This window comes from Siniperca chuatsi, linkage group LG19, assembly GCF_020085105.1.
Source record: "Siniperca chuatsi isolate FFG_IHB_CAS linkage group LG19, ASM2008510v1, whole genome shotgun sequence".
In the NCBI taxonomy this organism is placed as follows: Eukaryota; Metazoa; Chordata; class Actinopteri; order Centrarchiformes; family Sinipercidae; genus Siniperca; species Siniperca chuatsi.
The window spans coordinates 9,319,779-9,336,003 of record NC_058060.1 but is presented as its reverse complement, the minus strand read 5'-3'; the positions used below and the strand labels follow the sequence as shown (position 1 = coordinate 9,336,003).

Below are 16,225 nucleotides of genomic sequence, written 5' to 3'. Positions count from 1 at the left end.
TTGCACTCACATTTACATCAATTTTTCACAGTAATAAAGGAGTTGGTGATGTTACGTATTTTCTTAAGGGAGTCCTACTTACAGAACCACATGCTAACACCATTAATCACAATAAGAGTGAGCTGTGTTTTACTTAAAAATCACAAAGCGATACGTGAGTGCTTTTACATTTGTGCGACCATTTTGAGATGTTGTGGTAGCAACTTTTTCTTGTTTGTGTTCAGGGTCCTCCTGGCCCATCTGGTCTCCAAGGTCCCATAGGTGCCCCAGGTCCTGCTGTAAGTACAACTGTCCTAAAAAGCAAGTGAATGTGTGATGTCTATAGCATCACGAACCAAACAGAGAGACAGGCAGGAAGATAGGTAGCTGACATGCAGCTTTCTACCTGACTATAACATTGTATGCAACACCATTTTTGCCAACAATGTCTTGTATTAGAATAAACACATAGGTTAACAAGTATGACATAAACATGCATTCAGTAACAATATTAAATTTGAGAGGAAAGGTTACAGTAAAAGTGTGTGTGTGTGTGTGTGTGTGTGTGTGTTTTCTCAGGGAGCTGATGGAGAGCCTGGTCCCCGTGGTCAGCAGGGTATGTTTGGACAGAAGGGAGATGAAGGTTCCAGAGGTTTCCCTGGACCCCCTGGTCCCATCGGTCTGCAGGTTAGTACCATTCACACATGTACACATGTGCAAACACATGCTACAAATACATACAGTGACTTACAGTAATCCTATACAATGAGCCATGGTGTCACAATTTCACAGTATTCCAGTTTGTGTCATCTAAACAGTTGGATCTAGGATATTTCTCTATAGCAAGTCTACATTTTACATAACAAGCTATGATTACAAACAGTTAGATTCCTTATAGAATTCATCTTTTATACATGCATTTCTTTTGCAGTAGTGCTACATAGTTACATTTATTTTGGTTAATAGTATGGGTACATTGAGAGCGTCAGTCAGTGAACATTGTGTAAATAATGAGTTTACTGTAGCAATCCATTTTAACATTTTCAGATAAGCATTTTCAGATAAGCATGTTGTAAAAGACAGATGTACAGTGAGTCAGCACAGTTTATATGTGCAAAAATTAATGACAAATGTCTGTAAGTGAATTGAAATATAATTTTCAGTTATTTACGCACTCATTCTGCCTATAGTAGCGGTAGCAGATGATATACATATAGGTGACTCAGTTACCTCTCTAAACTGTGTGGCAATCATCCCACGCCATGCTACACTGCAAACAAAGGCAGACACACAAACTCACACCCTTACACACTTGCCCATCCAGTATACTCTGCTTTAATTGGATCTGTGGTGTGTATTGTATGGTGGCTGAGCTTTGACCTGCAATGATTACACCTCTCACCTTCATTCACTGGCAACATCCTTCCTCCATCACCACCTGGGTTAAGGAAGGCCAGTACGGATTCTTCTTCTCATCAAAATCTCTACACTGCCTCACCCCTCGTAAAGAAGTCACCAACATGGCTTGTCAGTGTGTATAATGCTTTAGAAAAAGGCATTATCTGTGCTACATTTTGCTTTTTGATATGAAACGTGTGTGGTAAAGTAGACTCTACCGATCCGAGGACATAGTTTACGTCAGACTGAAAATATTAGGGTCATTTAAAAGGCAGATCAGCTTGACACAAAAAATGTAGACATAAACCAATCCACACTACAACTAGGCTTAATGATGTTTTGTATAACCACGATAATAATCTAACGAGGTTGGACCTTCCCCTCAGTAGTAGCCCATTTGTTAGTAATTAGTTAGTAATCAACTTCTTAAGTTAAACATGTTAAGAGTTTACTGCAGAGATTGGGGTCAATGTCTTCATCAAATTACATAGACTACTGCTCATCGTTCCAAGGTACTATCCTATCTCTGCAGGGTTGTATTCAATGGACTTTTAATTGGGAGTAATTCACTTCCCGTCGTGATTCCATTAATTGCGTGGACTGACCTGCTCCGATAGTCAGTTCCTCATCGAGCACATTTACCATGCTGCATAATTAGTAGCACCGCTAACGATTTCAGACTAGAGGAGACCTTTACACAGATGAGATTTCTCAGCACGGCAGGAATCAGCATGCAGCTACACACACTTTTGAGCACCCACGCAAAATCCTTGCAAACAGGGGCGTGAACACACACGCTTAGATGTAGGGCAATGCACTCATACAACAGTCAGCAAGGAGTCTTTTTTTTCCCCGGCGTTGTGAGTATTTGAGGTTGGTGTAAGCACATGTAGAGGAAGTCATTCTTTGATCTCCTCCCTTGCAACCTTACACCTTACACTGATGACAAACTGCCTCTGAATCAAGAACAGACACACACACACACACACACACACACACACAGAAGGCAAAGCAGGGTACAGCAATTTAATCACAGCAATTACCGGTAGAAATGTCAGGGATCAAATGCACATATGAGGTCTTGACCACGCTGCTCATTTAACATGCATGAGTGAGCTGGATCTATGTCTGCACCTCTGAGTTAAAATGAACAAGTCACTGACTACAAAAGGGAAAGCAAACAGAAGAGGAGTATTGTCTTGCATGTTTGCAGAGCGGGGGACAGAATTGTAGAATAAAATCATATCACCTTCGCCTGAGTATTTATAAGGAAGCTTAAACCCCTGTTGTGCTCACACCCAAGTCTGGAGATATCTGATACATCACTGAGTTCTTAACTACCAACAGCTATTTCAGAAAGTCAAGTCAAATCAGGCCCTTTAACATTGCATGTTTTGATACACTTTCCCTACCATGTCTCATATCGCAAGAGCTGTTGAAATATTTGGCATAATTGCTCAAAGGATTGAAATGGCTCCTTCTGATTCTGTTAGTGCTCTGTTCAGTTTAGTGTTCTAGCCGTTTTTTGAAGGTCTCTCGTAATAGTCTTGTTCTTGACCTTGCTCAGCATATATTCATTGAATATTTCATCAAACAGATAATAGGACTAGACTGCAGTTAAAACATGGATTCAAGTGATTGCTTTATGCATGTTCTGGCCCACAGACATATTTAATATTTTAGTGCATCACTATAATGTATTCCAGCAGTCAAATCAAATCTCAAATTAAATCTCAAGCAGGAACAGCTGTTACAAATGCAGTTAACAGCACAAACAAATTTAAATCATTAAGAACACCATTGCTTATTCATGCAACAGCACCTTGTGCTTGTAAAATGATTCTTTTCTTTCTGATAATATAATTGTTTATTCATTTTTGTCGTCCTCAGGGGCTTCCTGGACCTCCTGGTGAGAAGGGAGAGAACGGTGATGTTGGCCCCATGGTAAGAGACACATCTGCTTCTTGTAAGCACTCTTGTAATAGTTTAATACACTTTAACAACACTGTATTTCTTTTCTGCAGGGCCCTCCTGGTCCCCCTGGTCCCAGAGGTCCTCAGGGTCCTAGTGGAGCTGATGTACGTATGTCTAATTGATAACAATGTGTATACACAAAATTCTTTAATCTGCATATAGGATCTGTTCCATGTTAGACGGTGACATGAAGTTAACTACATCTTTAGTGGCTTTACCTCGCCTGTCTTACATCGCAACACCTGGATATCATCCAGAGTCCTCTCCCAAGGTGATGGATGATGACTCATCTCTTTCTTTATTTCCTGCTGCAGGGTCCACAAGGCCCTCCAGGCGGAGTGGGCCCCATGGGATCCGTGGGTGAGAAGGTAAGAGTCAGAACATGGCACCCCAGGGTATTTTTCCTTTTCTAACGTGATGTTGGGCACTGGGACCGACACACTGCTGGGCCACCCCTCCCAGACCACCGCAGACCACCCAGCTACCCCCTTTGTCACCACCTGCATTCCATTCATTTCATATACCCAGGCTTTTTGTTTGAGTTAGTGCTTTGACACTGTTAATGTCTATTTTACTACACAACAAGATTCGTCCATTTTACTGCCATTTGGCAGACGGCTGCACTATAAATACTTAATGCTGTACCACGGCTGTTAAAATGACTCTGGAATATGAAACATGAAGAGCTACCAACACTTTACGAGGGCACTTGGAATACAGTAACTTTTAACTCTGTTGTATCAACTAAAATTACAGACTTAGCTAAGTTAAATATCTGGCTTTTGTTGATATTAATAGCATCATTAAGCATTAGAATGTAAGAACTATTTTGTTAGAGTGGGTGTGTCTGAATATGGAGGCTCCCCATTGGTGAGAGTAAAGGTTTATCTGTTCAGACGCTGACATTTGTCTAACCACAGGGTGAACAAGGTGAGGCCGGAAACCCAGGACAACCTGGAGAGCCTGGGACTGGGGTAAGTGAGCTCTGTTTTTGTTTTGCTAGTTTGTCAAGCTAAATATGTGTTGCAGCGCATACAGTACATGCTTATCAACACGCATCTCATATATTAGATTCTCAGTCTTCAACATACCACCCAGCCTTACCATGAATATTTGTAAAGCTCTACTTGAAAACATTTTAAAAACTTCACCTCACTTTACATGACTTTAATGTACACGCCACTAAGGTTGGTTAAAATTTTTTTTTGCTACAGCAAGGTAGGTAACAGTATCAGCAACATCAGCAACATATATTGTAGGTTTTCTCCATCAACAGTTGCTTAATGGGTAGCTTTAGGCAAATATAGAACAAAATCCAATCTAACGAGAAGGTTGTTTTTTTTTTTTTAGAGTGACACTGTGTATTCATCACAGTGAAAGTAATTGCTCCTCACATTTAGGCTGGTAGTTTGTCTCAGCATGGCTCCTCTGCTTTGCACCCCATGTCCACATGGCCTGCCAAATTGAGTCTCTTCCCAGACTCTTAAGACATAATTACCAGGGGGATACGCCTGGTGCTTCTGTCCTAAAGAACAATGATTGCAGCCATGAAGCAAGTTGGCATCAAAACACCAGACACCCACTTTGCTGAGCACAGCTTTTAGATGTGATTTGCCCTGTTTTGATAGCTACAATGGGGCAGACTTGAAAGACTACAAGTTTTGTGAGTCCTCTTCAATACCATGCATTTACATTGCTATAATGATATTAAAGTTTGTTATACTGAACATCAGATGTAATTGTAAAAGACTTTGAAAGATTACATGTTAATTTACCATATCCATATGCTTGCCTGTGTTATTGCCAGATTTATGACACTTTGGTAAAAGTAAAAAAAAAATAAATAAAAAAAACACCCATCATTGATGGCTCTATTAGCTCTGCTGCCTCATTTATCATTACTGAGGTACAACAGCAGATTGAAAAGATGGCCTATCTCCAGTGGGAGTGGCAGAGGAGCGTGATTACAAGCATTCATAATGTCCCCTGCTAGTTCCCCATCAAACTGCTGGTGTCATTGACATTTCCAAAGTCAGTGTGCAGCTTAAGTGCCCATCATAAGCACAGCCCAACTCAATGCCTTTCAGTTTGTTTTCTTTCTTTTTACATTGAAGTGCTACATTTAGTACTGGTGGCATTTCAACAATAATAACTCATAATTACTGCAATACAGTATATAGACATCGTTATATATTAGTTACTACTAACAAAAATAAATGGGACTGAGAAAAATATGAATTGAGTTGAATTTACTTCACTTTGAATTTTATTTTGTAAAGCACCATGTACAATATTCAACACAATTGTTGCAATTAGATTTGTTATACTTTTAATATAGCTAAAAGCAAATTTTCATCCTCATCCATCATCTATTTTCAAACAAGCACACAATAATGAACATTAAACATACGGACATGAAACATACACAGCATTTAACCACATACACGATAAATATATAATAAATGATAAAAACACAATTAAGATGTGGATGTTACCAAACTGTAAAAAGTGCATGCAGTACAAATATCAATTAAAATGCATACAGTGATCAAAATGTTGCTTTTAGCCAAATGTTTAATGTGGCTTTAAAGCTATACAGTAGATGACACTACAGCTCTTTTTTGTTATCTGGTAAAGAGTTCTACCAAATGGAACAGAAAAAGCTGACTGCCCAAATGCAGTGCAGCAGATGAGGACATACAGAACAATCTCTTATACACATCATCAGCAGATTTGCTGCCAAATCACAATTCAGAGAATATGCTGAATTCCTTCACGCCACAAAGCAAAAGTGCTTTATCATACAAAACAGGAAGAGTGCACCATTATATCAGCACAAATAGAGCCACAGAAGCTGGAGTTTTCAAGTTTCTTGCAATGACAGATGGTGAAGGGGAGAGTGAAGGCAGATATCAAAATCATGTCAAACATATTTATTCTCATTAGGGAGTATGATGTTTCTAGGAAACATGGTCTTCATTTTATCAGCGCTTAAAATGCTACACATTGCACCTTTGAGATTACTGCAAGTTATCCCTATGTATCAGAACTGTAAAGGCAAAGTAACATCATTTCTGAGAGCTCATAGTGCTGAAAAACACATGCAGTCTCATTTCATATCAGCAGTGTTGATCATAAAGAGTTGTTGTCCGCTGTTAGTCAGCAGCCTCTGACAGCACGTTAGTTTTTAGCCCCCATTCAGCTCAATGTAGCAGTGTAAACAAAGCTGTCTCCTGTGCTACTGATGTAATGAATGCCCTCCCTGCCACCCCCCACCACTATAGGGTCCTAAAGGTGAAAGAGGAGAGAAAGGAGAGGCTGGCCCCCCTGGTGCTGCTGGACCTGCTGGTGCCAAAGGACCCCCTGGAGATGACGGTCCAAAGGGCAACCCTGTAAGTCTGCCAAATACTAAAATCTGCAAAGAGTGTTTTCCAGCACTCAGTCTAACAGGCTCAAATGCACTGCTTTAAAGTACATGTCCCCCACCAGCCTTGAGGAAGATGGGGGACAATTTTATCCTAGAACATATTCAAGAGCTAAAAAGCCTTTTTATTGAGGGAGATTATATTTTATGCCTGCAAGATAATGGAATGCAGTGAGGCCTTTTCTTTTCTTTGCAACATCATTATTAAGTCCATCAAATTACCTTCAATGGCTGTAACCATGTACACCAGGACTAAATCTAAATTACTAACCATATCCTTAATACCTGTGTTCAGGGAAATTATGTCTCAGCAGCAGTGCCTCAGGTTTCTTTTGCTACAGTGATGCATCTTGTTTCTATCCCTTAAAGGGTCCTGTCGGATTCCCTGGAGACCCTGGCCCTCCTGGAGAGCCAGGTGTTGCTGTAAGTATGAAATCTTTAAGCAATATTTACCCCATATAGGCCCGTATAGAGTAGATTATAAAGGTATTCGTATTGTGAATCATGTTAAATCCATAATATCAACAGTATGGTAGTTATAGTATAGGATAGATATTTTTAATGGCAGACATTATCTAACCAGCGCATCTCTCTTTTACAGGGCACTGATGGAGAATCAGGAGAGAAGGGAGAGGATGGTGAGGCTGGTCAGCCGGTAAGTTCTTGTCATTTCACAGTCTTTGGACTGAACAAATAACTGCATGAGTATATATCATGTACTGTATACGGTTCACTTGAGGGACACTTTATGAGCACATAATATAATATTAAAATCTTAACAATCAGCTACTTTGTCACTTGTTTAAGTTTATGTTATAGAAGTCCACCACAAGTTTGCCTGCAGTGAAAGCTGTAATTATATCTAGTCAGTAAATTATTTACACTGCAGATTTTTAATTCATGATATTTACTCCATACTCTTGGGTGTAGGGTAAATGGACTTATCTGCTTTGCAGATTCATTAAGTATGATTAGAAATAAAAGCCAAACACTGATGTGCTGGCCTTGTTTAAAGCGCAACAAATCACAACTCTTATTAATATTTATGAAAATAAATGAGCCTTTATCATTGCTAAAGAAAAACACAGAAAGTATTTGATTTACTCCATGGATGTTACATATTTGAATTTTACATGCTGAAATGCTATAAAATAGTGTTTAGAAGGTATATTAAATTATGATAAACTTTGCATAATGGCTCAGTGTTCTTTGAGTGGAAAACATATATATCGTTCTGTTATTCGTATTTACATGTAACTGTGTACTATGAAACCGCTGAATAACTCTCACTTTTGGTACTGCAAATTATTTACCAATGCAAATGATAAAAAATTGGTTTGATTGCTTGCAATTAACTCTGAGATAATTGGATGAAAGTGTCTCAGGGAGCACAGTATGTATAATTTCAGACAGTGCTGCGCCTCATCCAACTTTGGGTTTTGGCTTAACTCTTCGAGACTATCCTGGGGGTGAATATTCCCTAAATGTCAATATGCTCTCTGTGTTATTGTCTTTTTGGCAGACATTTAGTGAAGCATGCTGTACTCTCATCAAACTTCAAATCAGCACTGACTCATCTGTTAATACAGCTTGTTTTATTGTCTTTTAATAGTACCCTGCATATCCTGTTTCCTTGCTTGTTTTCAGGGACCCCCAGGTCCATCAGGAGAAGCTGGCCCACCTGGACCGCCTGGCAAGAGAGTAAGTCTGTGGGCATTAAAACTGAAGTTACTACAGTATTTTTATTTGTGTGTGCATCACTGGTGAGCTTCCGGCAATACTCCAAGATAGGCCAGTCTGATGGTCCCCGTTGTTGGCGTTTCATCATTGCAAGTGAGTTCTTTGGATATGAAATGTCTTGCTGACCAAAGCTTTTGTCAGTTTTAAAACCATGACTCAACAAGCCCATGTGAAATGTCTTAGCCCTATTTCAAAATAGATGAAGGGAGTGTGTATCTGTTGGCATTGTACTCTGGCTCCTTAGCCAACAGACTGGTATCAGTCAGCTTCGCAAAAACTCCTCCTCAACAGCTCAATCTTGGCAGTAAAGCAGGAGAGATTCATTTTCATTAAAAGTAGAGTGGGGAAAACAAAGTGGGAGATTTAAGGGGTCAAGGCGTTGCGCTGTCTGCGAAGAAATCCCCTCAAAGCCTATTGAGAAATGAATGGCAGGATGTGAAAATCGTGAATCTTTTTTTTTTTAGCAAGAAATGGAAAAGGCTTACCAAAAAATAGCTGGGAAAAAAGGAGCCGTGGGTTCCAAACTCATTTACGTCCTTGTGGCAGTGGGAAGAAAGCGAGAGAGATATAGCAAGTCTGACACATTATTGATCCATGGCTGCTTGACTGACAGCCAGAGCAAAACAAAGGCATAACATGGACGTGGTAAAGTTGTTAAGAGGTTATGAGAGGAGAAGGGTTGGCTTTAGGAGTGCCCACCAAAAGAATTAAATAGAATAAAACCTTTAATCATTGAATGTGTTGATTGTGATGTAATTATCATCACTGAGATTTTTGTCAGCCTTTACTAGATGAACTGGGTCTCTACTTTGAGAAAGCTTCTCAAGGTAACAAATCTGAGTTGATATAAAATACAAGATTTTACCACATTAAAAGTGAATGTTTCTATGATGAAATATCAAAGATAGTAAGCTGTTTTTTGAATGCACACATCTGAGATGGAACATTAACATATTTCCAATATGATGTAAAGCTCAAAGTCCACATGAAAATGAAGCGCTATTCTCCTGAATTTGAAAGAAAAGTCACAATCTCAAGTGACTGACTGCATTTCAAAGAGACTCCAAGGCTCAGTCCAATGGGGAGGGAAAACATGTCATGCATTTTTAAACCAGGGTTGATTGCTTTTCTAATGTGCCCAATGAAATTTACATTCTGAGTATTTAGCATGGTATCAGCATATGCTGCACCTAAATGGCCTAGGGATTATGGTAAGGAAAATGGCTATTTTATCACACACAGGTCTTTAATCACTTAGAGAAAAAAAGGGACCAGAGATGATCCCTGCAACTCCCCGACAGGTGGCTTCTTTGAATACATAATTCCACAGCAAGAGTTGTTTAGGATCTGTTGGCCCTTTTTTTTTGTCTTCTCAGCATTGTGGCTGTAGAAATTTGCAACAATCCTTAAATCTCTCTCTAGCACAGCCTCTGATTCGGAATAAGTCAATTTTGCATAGCAGCAAACTTAGTTTCATCTGTTTTGTTAATGCCTTAATACCGGAAATGTATTCAACTTTGCTTCTTGAAAAAAGAAATATGGAAAAGTTATTAACCTCATCTGGCTTTAATTCTTTTTCATTTCATCTCATTTGGGTTCAGGTCACTACTTAATTTTTTACCCTTTTCTTCTTTCTCAGTAACTTGTAGCAAGTTTATTCAATTAAAAACAGTAACTGTGTCTCGTACTGATGCTGCAGAGCCCACAAAAAGGTGCTCTGGCAACCTTGCCTAGAAGAACACACCTACACATATGTATCGTGCTACAATTGAAATGGCTCTTTGTGCTGATCAAGAGCCTGCCTCTTCACCACCAGAAAGAGGTACACATCAGGAGAAGATGAAAGCTCCAAGACAGGAGGCAAGCTCACATTATAGGCTCTCAGTCAATAGCACTCAGGCTTCAGTGGGCCAGATGAGAGTGGAATTTGGATGGAGAGCGTTTTTGAAGAGGGACGACTGGAGGTGGAGTTGAAAGAAATCGTTGTGGGCCTGAGAGATCCAGACCAGAGAGAAAAGACGACATGCCAACCCTCGGCGTGACTTAAAAAGACTGCATGTGTTTTCTGTGTGTATTCGTACATGGCTGCATGATAGTATGTTTTCCTGGGCACCGACAAAGGCATGTCCAAGTCACTCAAATAGATCTTGACATAACTGAAGTAGTGCACATCCAAGGACATTGTATTATCATCCCCGTTCACCAAGCATTTATCAGGCAAGATAATTGTTGAAAATATGAAATCTAATAAAAGTAAACTGAAATGCCAAGAGACGACCTGACTAGGTCTCTGGTGGTGATGGTCATTCCTTGTTTAAGACCAAAGCATTTATACAGCATACATGATGCAACGTTGTAGATCATTTTCAAAAAAATAACCAGCACACAAACAGATGCATAACTGTTTGATACCTCTGAAATAATGTGAAAGGTAAATGATGAACATTCGGTAGTTTGTACAGTCTCGTTGTACAGTGTGTTTTGAAGCTGTGTTGAAATGCTAAAGCAGTGTCCTGTCATCCTCCTCAGGGACCTCCGGGGGCTGCTGGTGCAGAGGGCAGACAAGGAGAGAAGGGCGCTAAGGTAATAAAATCAATTCATCCTTTGCGCAGTAAAGCCGTCTCAGCAAGTCCCTCGGCTGTCCTCCCCCCCTCACCCTACCCACATTGTTCCCCCTCTTGAATTAAAAGCACAAAAACGCGGAAGTAATTTCATTTCCAGGGTAGATTAGATGGAAATTTATGGACGCGGCCTATTTGAGTGAAACTAAGATTCACTTGTTTCTTGCATTGTGCTGTGGCTTAATTTCAAGACTGACAAAAGGAGTAAATGCTATTTATGTCTAGCCCTCAGGTATTCAGAGTTATCATGCTTTTCTCTTTTTAGAGTATATCAGGGCCCAATAAAGTTCTCTGAGATGGCACTTGTTTTACACCAATCTCAGTATTCATCAGTATCTAAATCTATACATATGATCTGTAGCTGCTTTGTGCATAGGCAGAATATACATATATATATATATATATATATATATATATATATATATATATATATACACATATATATATATATATGTATCAAATTTACTACAAAAGATACTGCTCTTCTCAGCTAATCCACTGGTTACATGAGTATGGATGCAAAAGTCGACGTACTTTCCAGTACACTATAATATGTTTTATGCCATCAGTATTGTGAACTGTCTATATACAATGCATTTTTAAAATATTTGCGTTGAAAGATGATCGCATTTAATGAAACACATTATATGTATATATGTATTATAAAGCTGAATCTTTAAATTCCAAAAGAAAGAATTGCAGCTGTAATACACGGTGGTTGTAATAAATTCAGTAAAGTAGTCGTGACCACTTTGCTATAAGCCTGTAAATACCTTGCAGCTCAAATTTGATATCTTATTATTATTATTATTATTAATAATATTATAAAGAGTACGGTCTAGACCTACTCTATAGGAAAAGTGCAATGAGATAACTTCTGTTATGAATTGGGGCTATATAAATCAAATTGAATTGAATTATTTCCATGAGCTGGTCAGCTGTGGCACACTTTGGCACACGCTCTTGAGGCCATACTCATTTTCTCATGAACTTAAAATGGAAACACAGCAGGATGTAGCACCATCTATTGCTTCTGAACCTCATTTAGAGAAACAGGAGCACTTTGGCTCATTTGACAACTCAGACTCTTGTTTACTTGTTCCAATTTATCCAACCTACAGACTGCATACTGTCTCAGCATAATTTAAAGCTAAAAGCAGCCCGCAGCTGAATTCTGACGAAAATACTCTGAGAGGCTCCAAAGAAAACCTGACAAGATATCAAGTGTTGCTGCAGATTTTAGAAGTTGTTGCACATGTAGAATGTTTTATTCTATACCTTACCAAACATTACAAATTATTTTATTATTTAGATTTTTATAAAGAACCAGATATACCATTGTCACTGGCATTAATCTGGAGAGTGTCCTGTTACAGTTACCTAAAAACAGTATGCACAACACAGATCAAATTTAAAAAAAAAAAAATTATTTTATTTAATTCATTTGACTGATGTTGTGTTCTTAATTTCAAAGTGTCTCATACAATTTCCTCGATCACTGGATATGTCTTTTCCATCATGGAAGAAAGACGGAATACTTTTTTTTTTTACATGAATTTGATCAAATTTAAATGCTTCTCAAAATATCAGTAAAATATCAGCAGCTTTAATCCAAAAATATTGCCCTACTTTCAGCCAGGTACAGAAGGCTTGAATTCCTGTGTTGTATTTTAGGGTGAGGCAGGTGCCGAGGGTCCAGCGGGTAAAACAGGACCGGTTGGACCCCAGGGACCTTCAGGAAAGCCCGGCCCGGAGGGTCTGCGTGGAATCCCCGGCCCCGTCGTAAGTCTGAGCTAAAACAATGATCTTTTCCATGTGATACACTGCATATACATTCAGCTCCACTCTCAAGCAGACATGCATGCTCAAACACAGACTCACACCCACAATGTACACACATAAAAAAGCACTGCTAAGGCATGATGATAGACTTCATGGAATAATCAATACACCCATTTGGCTTATACTTGTTTATTCCAGCACATTTTTCCCCCAGTTTGGGCTATTAATCATTGTGCTGAGCACATAAAATCAATGGCAGGCCAGAGAAAATACAGCAGGCTATAATGCTCACTACAATTGAATGGCTTTTCACAGGGTGAACAAGGACTGCCCGGCGCACCAGGACAAGATGGTCCACCTGGTCCCATGGTTAGTATGTGATATATCTCCCCCTCTCTCACTGTTTATCTATCTAGCTAGAGTTGGAGTTGTTGGCTATTAAACATCTCACCTGTCTCTGAATTTGCATATTTCCCAAAAAGCTGGATTGTCCCCATAAGTCATATCTGTAACACATGGATGCTTTTCATCTGTGCCTCTGCTTTTGTCTTTTGTTTCTTTCATGTTTTTTATTCTTTATTGCCTCATATTCTGCTTCCAGGTGTCTGCCTCACTAGCTTTCCTTTTCCCATTATCTTTTTTTCTTTTCTTTTTTTTGTCCTTTGCGAAATTGATTTATAACTTCTGCTATTGTTGTTTAGGGTCCTCCTGGTCTTCCTGGTCTGAAAGGTGACCCTGGGTCTAAAGGTGAAAAGGTGAGTGTTGCCCTTTTTCTTGTGTCTGTCTACAAGCTGGTTTCATTTCCAAATAGGCTGGAAGATAAACCTGAAAACAGTGAAAGGAGCCGTAGGACAGTGATCTAGGTGCAGACTTCAGTCAAGGCTGCTCGCCACTTGCACAGAGTTTCCACGACTTTGCAACTGATCAAAAGCAACACATCTTTTGCACAGTTACAAATCAGTGTTAATACCAGTTTAGGCTTATGTTAACATTTAGGAAACAAAATTAGTTTTGCCATAGCTGCTGTGAGAGAAAAACTCGTACAGGACTGACTATGCGGCTGAATGTGATGTATCACTCTAATCTGTCTAATCTTTTGCTTTTTTTCTTCGCTGCCACTGTCAAATTTGCTGGTGAAATATAACTGCAAAGGATATTCAGACAGCACACATTACTCTATCTAAATTGCCTCCCACACACTGACATGATGGCTTGAGAGAGAACAGTTTAAAAGCACACAAAAGAGGCACCGTGTTGCGTGTAATGCAGTTTTAATGCTGTCAAATCACTGGGCCTGGTTAGAACTTGCCTATTTCCTTGGTCAACTCACAACACAAAAAAAACACAATTATTTATTTTTTTTAATGCCTGAGGATTTGTATTGTAATGAAACTTCACTCTTCACAGCCTCTCGTGTGCTTTTCAAAGCAGTTTTGCCCTTGTCAGACAGGTACACAAAGCCTTTAAAGTTTGAGTCCACAAAGCGACATTGTTGTCATCTTTGTGTGTGCACATTTGTTTTCGTCCTGCAGGGTCACCCAGGTTTGATTGGCCTGATTGGACCCCCTGGTGAGCAAGGAGAGAAGGGAGACCGAGGTTTGCCCGGGCCCCAAGGTTCTCCTGGTAGCAAGGGCGACGGTGTAAGTAATTGATGACTACATTTCCACGTTGGTCCTCGGGCCATTTGCCCTCCACCTCTTGCCATTTTGTAGCCCTTCTGCCATTCCTCTGGGGCCACAGGTCTTGCCACAGTCACTTGCTGTTGATTAAAGGCCATTGAAAAAGGCACTGCAGTGATATTGAGCCTCCTCACTCACCATATCCACAGTGAGCAAACATTATGTTGCTTCTAGCTTTTGACAGATGTGATTACTCATTCATATTGCTCAAAAAATATTTAAAAAAAATCCTGTATCAACATGGTTTTGAGGCATCTTGTTAATCGTTTGGAACTCTCTTTTTGGTCTCCCCTTTACTGTTTTTGGAGAGCCTTGGTCTGAGTGGGTAGAACTTCATTTATTTCTAGTTTTCCACTACATTAACAGGTGTCCAACCATTTTTCTTCATTTTTTCCCCTGTTTTCCAAAAAGCATCCTGAACACTGAACAGATTTTCTTTTAACCACTTGTTTCCATTGTGGTCAGTTTCTGTGTATCTGGTGCCTACTGCGATGAACCACAGCATTAAAATAAAAAATATAAATTCTCAACCACTGAGCCCTCCACTTAAACAGGAAGCAGTATTGAAAAAAGGTTGAAGCTCGATCTCGATAAAGGACTGATGACAGCCTTCATCCATTTTTAAATAAACATTGCAGAATGACTGAATGTGCTATTCTGTCCTGCTGTGGCCCTCTGCCTGCCCTGACTTAGTGATTTAAGGTGATGGGTTGGGTTAAGTATCTGGAGATTAAGTCTAATGAAATCGTAATGTCCCCTTTTGTCAGAGCACAAAGTTTTCACTCCGTTTACCATTCTATAATCTATAATATCTCTATTTTAGGGCGTGAAAATAGGCCTTATATTGTTCAGCTTTGTTTCCTGACAAAATGGAGCTATAGGATTGTGAATTGCAGGGTTCAGAGAAGCGCCACCCCAAAAGTGCAGTGTTTGGTCTTCTCTTGATGGCTAAAATAAAGACTTCTTCTCTATCTCAGTTAATAAAAAAAACTCCATAATTCCATGTGGAAGCTTCCTACCATTATGCATCTGTTCAGCTTATAAACTAAGTATTCATTCCATGCCCCTGGTCCTGTGCCATTATATTCTAGCTTTCTCATTTCACTCATTATTCAAGCTTCACAATAATACCTCTGTCTCGAATGTTTCTTTAATATATATCTGGCTTCTGCTTCCATCTCATCTTATCACAGGGTATAGGTGGAGCTGCCGGTCCTCTCGGTCCCCCAGGTCCCCCTGGTCTGCCTGTAAGTCTTTTACTGATTCAGTCATTCATGTAGATTCTACACTGATGATAGAATGACTTTGCCAAATTGGTGTGCTTATGTCCTATCTTATGCAGGGTCCTCAAGGTCCCAAGGGATCCAAGGGTTCATCTGTGAGTACTATCAGTGGTTTTAAGCATTAGGCATATTGTCACTGTGTATGTTAGATTTATCTTGGATAACATGTTTCTGTTCATGTTTTTCCCAGGGTCCTGCTGGTGCAAAAGGAGACACCGGTGTTGTTGGTCCTCCTGGTCCTCCTGTGAGTGTTTAAGACCACTACTGTTTCCTGTTGAAGTTAAAAATGGCAAAGTACTGTAGCATGTACAAAATCTAAGCTCAGTCTTCTTGTGTGAAATCTAA

The 16,225-nt window shown here is 39.6% G+C and overlaps 1 protein-coding gene across 5 annotated transcripts in view; it reads left to right on the top strand.

Moving 5' to 3' along the window:
• The window catches only part of col11a1a (collagen, type XI, alpha 1a), an 86,808-nt gene that overhangs the window by 65,456 nt on the left and 5,127 nt on the right, over window positions 1–16,225 (top strand). For all 5 annotated transcript variants that reach the window (XM_044176887.1, XM_044176891.1, XM_044176889.1 and 2 more), the window contains 18 exons: window positions 225–278; window positions 559–666; window positions 3,268–3,321; window positions 3,402–3,455; window positions 3,666–3,719; window positions 4,272–4,325; window positions 6,636–6,743; window positions 7,145–7,198; window positions 7,377–7,430; window positions 8,423–8,476; window positions 11,045–11,098; window positions 12,811–12,918; window positions 13,234–13,287; window positions 13,620–13,673; window positions 14,451–14,558; window positions 15,791–15,844; window positions 15,940–15,975; window positions 16,071–16,124. In XM_044176887.1, coding sequence (XP_044032822.1) covers window positions 225–278; window positions 559–666; window positions 3,268–3,321; window positions 3,402–3,455; window positions 3,666–3,719; window positions 4,272–4,325; window positions 6,636–6,743; window positions 7,145–7,198; window positions 7,377–7,430; window positions 8,423–8,476; window positions 11,045–11,098; window positions 12,811–12,918; window positions 13,234–13,287; window positions 13,620–13,673; window positions 14,451–14,558; window positions 15,791–15,844; window positions 15,940–15,975; window positions 16,071–16,124 — 1,170 coding nt within the window. The remainder of the gene's footprint in view (window positions 1–224; window positions 279–558; window positions 667–3,267; window positions 3,322–3,401; window positions 3,456–3,665; window positions 3,720–4,271; window positions 4,326–6,635; window positions 6,744–7,144; window positions 7,199–7,376; window positions 7,431–8,422; window positions 8,477–11,044; window positions 11,099–12,810; window positions 12,919–13,233; window positions 13,288–13,619; window positions 13,674–14,450; window positions 14,559–15,790; window positions 15,845–15,939; window positions 15,976–16,070; window positions 16,125–16,225) is intronic.